The following is a 7,915-nucleotide window of genomic DNA, read 5'->3' as shown; positions in this document are numbered from 1 at the left end:
AAGCGAATTCAGGCAAACTTGGATTTGGTTGCGAACAAACTGTGGTTGAAATTAGAAGGACAATTTGCACCTTTAACTTATTCGCTGTTAGATTCAATGAGAGGTGGGGGGTCAGAAATTTCTCCTACTTATCCAAGGAAAGACAACGATGATGCTGGTGATTGTTTTGGTTTTTCTAGCCAATTTCCGAAGGGGTCCTTGTCCAGATGGTTTGTTGGAGAATCAACATCCAATGTGAGTGGCCCAATGAGTAGCAGAGTTGCCAACTGTACGGAAGGAAAAGTACCAAATTTTTTACTGCAGAGCGGTCTTGGGGAGAATAGCTGTACAAATCCTCTGATGGTAGATCCAGTATTATTGGAACAAGACAATACATTGCAAGGGTATGTAGATGAACTTGTTAATAATTATTCTGACGTGTTTTGTAAGAAAATAGGGAAGGTGAAAGGTGTTGAATATCAAATACGTGTTGATAATGAAACACCAATTAGGAAAAAGGCGTATCCATTAAGTAAACAAGATCAGAAGCATATGGATATTATTCTAGATGAATTGTTAAAAGAGGGCGTGATTGAAAAATCAGATAGTGAATGGTGTTTTCCAAGTTTTTTGGTTAATAATAAATCGGGGGACAAAAGATTAATAGTTAATTATCAGGATTTAAATTCCCGGTTGTATTTAAATATTCAATACACTCCTAGGATGGAGTATATATTAGCTGAGATATCTAAAGGTAAAATAAGATCAAATCTTGATGTCCGGAGGGCGTATCTACAAATTCCTCTCACTGAAAATTCTAGCAAATACACTACTGCTTTCATGACTCATAGAGGGCTGTTTCAGTGGCGTGTTTTGCCATTTGGTTTGGCAGCAGGTTCCCATATGTTATCAAAAATTATGACAGAAATATTGTATCCAATAAAACACCTAGGAATTGAGTGGTTCTTCGATGATATAATAATTTTTCAAGATACTATAGATGAACATAAGCGTGTATTAGAATTGGTATTGCAGAAATTCAGAGAAGCAGGGATAACGTTATCTTTAAGTAAGTCAACCTTACTTAAGACTAAGGTATCGTACCTTGGATATGTTATTGATAGAAATGATTTGTATCTAGATCCCTCTACCGCGGTGATTTTGGCAGACTTCTGCCAGCTCGAAAGCATCACAAAACCAGGGTAGCCAGTGATACAAAAAAATTTGTACCTTCAATTAGGTATCGCAATCCATAGCAAAGTTACTTTCCTACCGAATCCAACAAAATTAACCACAAAAAATCTGCACATAATTATCTCTGAAACGTAAAACGGAAAACTGAATATGTCTTAAGGATTGCAAGAAAACGGACAATAAACAAAGTCAATATATAAAAAAAATACCTTTTTTGCGCAAATGAATGGAAATTACCATTAGTGGCCCAAAATGAATCGAACCAAATTACTAACAAATTACCTACATACCATCATCTTTCAAACGTAAAGCGGAAAAGTTGAGCTTCGGTAAACTTTCTACGAAAACAGGCAATAAACCAAGTCAATATATAAAAAAATACCTTTTTTGTGCAAATGAATGGATATTACCATTAGTGGCCCAACACAGAATCGAACCAAATTACTAGCAAATTATCTACATACCATCATCTTTCAAACGTAAAACGGACAAGTTGAGCTTCGGTAAACTTTCTACGAAAACGGGCAATAAACCGAGTCAATATATTAAAAGCTACGTTTTTCGTGCAAATGAATGGAAATTACCATTAGTGACCCAATACAGAATCGAACCAAATTACTAGCAAAATATCTACATCCATCATCTTTCAAACGTAAAGCGGACAAGTTGAGCTTCGGTAAACTTTCTACGAAAACGGGCAATAAACCGAGTCAATATATAAAAAAATCCTTTTTTAGGCAAATGAATGGAAATTACTATTTGTGGCCCAACACAGAATCGAACCAAATTACTAGCAAATTATCTACATACCATCATTTTTCAGACGTAACAGTTACAGTTTGGCGCAAACTTCTTCGAGATCTTCTCCGGGAAATTTCAGTAACTCTTTCCGAAAATTGTGACAATTTTCGTATTTTGCAGTCCTTCCACAGATAATATCTTAATGAGATCATAATTGAAATGAGGCGATATTTATATTACCAAAGAGTACCACAATTATTTTTATCATTAATGAGTACAAGAGTTATTATGTTTCGTTTATAAATTGAATACAAATCTCTTATACTCCCTTGCTAAATTTATTACGACGACAATGTCTTTAATGAGATTGTAAAATTATCCAAGCTAAATTTGTTTATCGCTATGACTTTTGTATGTATATAACTATTTAATTTCAAGTTATTGGCACTCAGTAAGATGAATAAAATAATATACCGGTATATATAAGCGCCTTTAGTAGTAAGGTGTCGTTTGCTTTTTCTGCTATTTCTTTTCAATAATGTTTTTCTCTTTCCTCTCTATATTTATTAAAATGGCCGTTCTTAGAAGGGAAAGAATAGGTTTATTGCAGTTATTCGAATTATATTTGAACTCTCTTCTCCAATCTTTCAGGATTATTAAATTAAGTCACAAGACCCAAGATCAATTAAAATGCTATCTCGATAATTCATTTTGATCTGTTCAAAGTTTTTTCTTCGAAAAAGTCCCTCCATCCCCAACGTCTACCATTACGATATATATATATATATATATATATATATATATATATATATATATATATATATATATATATATATATATATATATATATATTTCAAGCGAATTGTAATCCTGATGAGACCCAGGCCGTGCCCTGTACTAACAGTTCATTTCTAACGGCTTAACATTTTTATTTACTTTTGCCATTTTGTGATTTCAAAACTGAATTATAGAGTACAGAAATGTTTTCCCTTTACACTCAGACTTTTTCAGAACGCTGGACAGATATCACCGTATCTTTCGTCAGAAGTTAATATTGTGCCGAATGTAAGGGGCTTGTGAGATATTCTATTTTTGGTATACTTTTCAACCCCCTCCTCCCGCGTATGAATCACGTTTTAATTAATGTTGCGTCATAAATTCCTGGCGTGAACCAAGTACTATCTATCTTCAAAAATTCATTTTAAAGGTTTTAGTTTTTCCGTGATACTGAAACAGACAACGTCGATTTTAGTGTAGAAAGGAGAAAATACAGAAATTTCTCCCTTTGAACTGGAATTTTGAATAACGGTGAGACACGTGTTTAATTGTTATTAATGTGGGGTTTATATATCGAGTTTCATCATCTTAACTTCAAAGACTCCTAAGACATACTACTTCCTGCATAAATTTTGAATTACTTTGAATACACTTTTAGTTAATCACATTGAGAACAAACTTTCAGGTAGCTACTGTGTCCAAAAATACATTCCATATAAATAAAAGTTTTAGACGTCCATGAATTTTAATTGAAAATTCTGATGTATTGTTTAAATTTGTTTTAAGATCCTATCGTCACATAGTACGGATTAAGGTACGAGTTTCAGACTCACATTCGACTAATGTTCCAGAATGCTCAGAAATGCCGCATTGTCTTCTTATTTTGAGGACAGTAAATTGATTTAAATCAAGTATTTCCAGAAAGTCATTCGATTTAAATAAATCAACCCTTTGTATTTCTCCTCAGTATATTATTGGACCGTCGAAATTTATTTTTCAATGGCATTTAGTTTAATCAACCATCCATTTACAACTGAGTGACACAGCAGGAAATTGATCAGAGAAAACTTTACAATCTTCACAATTTGGAGTCATTCGGAACATTTGAATATATACTTCGCATTTTACAGTGATCAAAGTAACCTAGATAGGATTTAATTTCATTATACAGTGTGATTCAACATGAATAATAAGTTCTACCAGAAAACTGATACAGCAGTTCAGACTATGCTACACGTCAAGAAGTATCTGTTATAATTTTCACATTACATGTTTAGCTGATTTACTGACTTGTCAAATTTAAGATTGCTTTATTATTTAATTTCATAATTGACTTTATTTCAGATTCTGATCGAAGATTAATGAATCACATACTTTCTGCGGTAACGGAAGTATACGATAGAGTATCTTCTGTAGAAAATAAGTTAAACTCACTGATAGCAGGAGCAACAGAAATTAACTCCAGATGTATTCCTGAAGAAGATGATCAAATATTCCACGTGATTCCATTAACTTCAATGGAAGAATTCGACACATATGAAAAGAAGCTGGAGAATCGGGCATACCAGACAAAATTAGTAAGTATACGCAATTAGTTTAAGAAACGATGGAATACGTAATTAGCAATACCAATAGTATTCTTATCTTGATGTATGATTTTTTCTAAGCTGCAGTCGTTTCAATTTACGTTTTCCTCATCTTCAAGCACTACATTTATTCTATAACATTGATAGTTTATTAAAGGCCATCTTTTACGATAATGGTGTGGAAATGAATTCACATTGACGTTTTCCGGTAACTTCTGAACTTTACGTCTCGTTAGTTTCTCTTATTTTCTTCTTCACATTTTAGTTTCTTACAACTGGGTTTAGCAGTCACAACTTTTATCTTCTTTTTTTTGGGGGGGGGGGCATTTTAACAAATGTAATAAGATTTAGTCAATTTAATATAACACTGTTTTCATTACTTCACAACACAACCGGCGCCAAGTGGGCTTTGTAGCGAGCAAACACCGTATGCGCGGATTTTCTCAGGGTTCTCCCATTTCTTTCATTTAAGCATATCATCCATCCATACACCTAGGAAGTGAACGTCCCGGGACGCGAAAAAATCAGTAAGAAATAGGGGAACGCTGATCACTATCTTGCTGAGGTGGTGTATGTCATAGCCCCCTACTTCGAGCACTGACGACGAGTAAAGTAATATATAGTATAGAATAAAATCTTAAAACAGTTGAGCGTGTTATAACTTTGTTCTTTTTTAATTTTACAGGTGAAGATGTTGGCTACAATTGGAGGGCTTGATGTGAAATCTCTTGTAATCAACATTTTGAAAAGACTGATTGCTGACTCTCTTGCGGTGCAATTTTCCTTTTCTGGGAGAGTATCTTCTAGCAATACAGTTAAAAGGCTCTTCTCTTGTACAATTCTGTGTAAGACAATATATGGTAAATATTTTCTCATTGAGCTTTCATGTAGTCGAGTAGTTTATCTTTGTTGTATGCGATTCTGGACTCATTTATGGTGAAATGCATTTTTCGGTATTAGCCCAACATCATGAGGTAGTTAGATAGCTATCTGAATTAAGGGGTACCGGCTTGACGTCCAGAAAACCACAAAGAATGCAGCTAGGAGTATATGCACTAACAACGTATAACCACTTGAGCATGTTCTTTGGCCTAGTTGTCCATCCCTTCAAATGCTATGAATTTACTTTCTTCAAATTCATTGTTTTTATTGTGCTAGTGTAGTTTGTTATATTATATTCACAAAACATAATGAAGACGTGTAGTTTACATCCTAAGTAGAGTTTATTATATTCACAAAACAATGAAAATGTGTAATTTCTATACCAGATAGAGTTTATTATATTCACGAAACTTAATGAAGACATGTAGTTTCCATCCCAAATAGACTTTCTCTAATTAATACATTTCATACAATTGTAATATTGTACTGTTGTAGTATTTTTAATTTCTCTAGAATTACATTGGAAATGCGATTCCTGCAATTGTAATTTTATTCGGATTATGTTTTTTATAAGTATATAGAGGAAAACAACTAAAGCCGACTTTCCTAACTTTTAAATAAAATTGCTCTTCCTAAAAGAATTCTAAGATGCATCAATAAACTCAAGTAAGTTGAATCCAAAATAAAGGAGAACCTGAACATACCTGAATTGTTAGGAATAACTTTATATTAAAAGGCGCTGAAATTAAAGGACTTTGGATGTTTTTGGAGTGTTTGTATTACTGAGTAAATATATCTTAAAGTTATGCTGTATATGCACCGTAAATGTGAAGAAACGCTTAAGATCGTAGCCAATAACCTGAAAAGCTCGCATATACCTTTTGCAGTTTCTTGCCTGTTCCGGTTCTCCCAATCTATATCACATACAATTTTATATTTGCTATCTTCTACCGATATTAGCTTGTATCCGTTAGGTTTTTTTTTCTGTTTGCTTATCCATTGACAAGCCATATGGCTCGAGAGATCACTGCTTTAATGGAATGTAATGTAATGTACGCAGTATTTGTGTAGTAAGTTTTGCAACTACATATTACATCGGTTTATAGTATCAAACTTGGTAGTAGATAGATCGATTTTCACATATTGCTGTGTAAAACACTAGGTTACATATCTAGAATGCTGCTATCTTTGTGATTAGCAAACATTTAATTCACAATAACTTAAGGAAATGATCAGATGCATATTAGGGAACATTTTCATACTTTTGTGCATCCAATATAACAATGTTTCCATCGGAGTTTTAATGCATTGTTTACCTTCAGTGCTGAGAAGCAACGTTGGTTTACTTCTTATATTTTGTAGTTTGGTGAAACCAGAAGATCCATTTCATTTATTTATTTATTTATTTATTTATTCATGGATTCAATTTCGTTCAGGGGGAGCGGTGGCTCAGTGATAGAGCGTTCACCTACGATGCTTGGGGTCCCTGGTTCGGTTCCAGCTCGCACTGTGTGGACTTTGTGATGGACAAACACCGTGCTCCTGGGTTTTATCGGGGCTCTTCCGTTTTCTCCCACTTTCTTCATTCCACCATTTCATTCATTTCTCACCACCGTCTCCTTTAGCTTAACCGGCATATACGTCGGACGTAAAACTTAAATATTTCATTTCATTTATAAATTTCGTTCACCAAACCACAGAGTGTTAAGAGGTAAAACAATGTTGCTTTTCAGCACTGAAGAAGGTAGGCCTACAAGTTATGGATTGAAACTTTGATAAGAAACATAGCTATATTGGATACGTAAAGGTAGAAATTTTATAATTTTTGTATGTATTTCAAACTTCAACTGTGTCTTCATTTATTGTTAGTTATGCTACTCAGTTTTTAATGAAATAGTCAATTTTCTTCTTTTATCTCTGCTGCTTTAAATAAAGTATTAGAAATAGTTATTATTGCAGAGAAATATAAGAGTTATTTGGCATATTTTTAGATTTAGTAGCTAGTGGAAAGTTGTTTACTTACACATTCACTGTAAAATATGTTGTTTTATGAATAATCTTTAAAACTGTTGCCTCTTTTTTGTTATATCTTACTGAAAAAAAATATTCATTTATTTATTTGTTTTACAGCTGCAGTCAAAAGGATCTATGGGGAGGAAACCGAAAGCAAGATTAAGGAGTTAATTTGGCACTGGCTCCAGGAGGTAAAATATCGGTCACAGAGAAGGTAAGTTTCTTTCTTCGGGAAATTTGGTTTGTCAGAAAGAAAGAAAGCAATTTCCTTTTAGTACCACACCTGCAGAATGTTTGGGAATCTTGCATAAAATAAAAATATATTCTTTCTAGAAATTTTATACATTTTCCTGTGTGTGATTGATTAAATGGTTTTGTTAATTTAAGCACCGAGAGAATTATGACCAACCTTTGTTTTCCAAAAAAAAAATAATAAATAAAATAAAAGGACGAAAGATTATTTTAGCTTTTACAAGATTCTATTATTGCTTCCTTGTCACTTCACCAACCCAGATTTAAGGTTTTAAAGTCTAAGATGTAGAGCATTAGACAATACCACTATAAACTGTTTTGTATGTTGTCTGCTTATGATTAATTAGATGCTCATAAGTAACACAGAGCCCTACTGGTGAAGAGATAAAATCATGAATTGTAACTTTGTAATTTTACGTGTTAGGTAGTATAGAATGAGGATTAATGAAAAAGTTTTTTTTTTCCACCAGGAAGGATCATGCAGGTTCAAG

The 7,915-nt window shown here is 33.3% G+C and overlaps 1 protein-coding gene across 1 annotated transcript; it reads left to right on the top strand.

Moving 5' to 3' along the window:
* Window positions 1-273: 273 nt before the first annotated feature.
* LOC145675463 (uncharacterized) lies at window positions 274-7,402 on the top strand. Its single transcript, XM_081745894.1, has 4 exons — window positions 274-383; window positions 4,036-4,268; window positions 4,963-5,137; window positions 7,290-7,402. Exons 2-4 carry the CDS (start codon window positions 4,053-4,055, stop codon window positions 7,388-7,390), a joined length of 492 nt encoding a protein of 163 aa, XP_081602020.1. The 5' UTR covers window positions 274-383; window positions 4,036-4,052; the 3' UTR covers window positions 7,391-7,402.
* The last annotated feature ends 513 nt before the right edge of the window (window positions 7,403-7,915 follow it).

Source organism: Thermobia domestica, chromosome 18, assembly GCF_964235325.1.
Source record: "Thermobia domestica chromosome 18, izTheDome1.hap1.1, whole genome shotgun sequence".
Lineage (NCBI taxonomy): Eukaryota > Metazoa > Arthropoda > Insecta > Zygentoma > Lepismatidae > Thermobia > Thermobia domestica.
The sequence above is the reverse complement of the archived record's forward strand: the minus strand, read 5'-3'. Positions and strand labels throughout refer to the sequence as shown.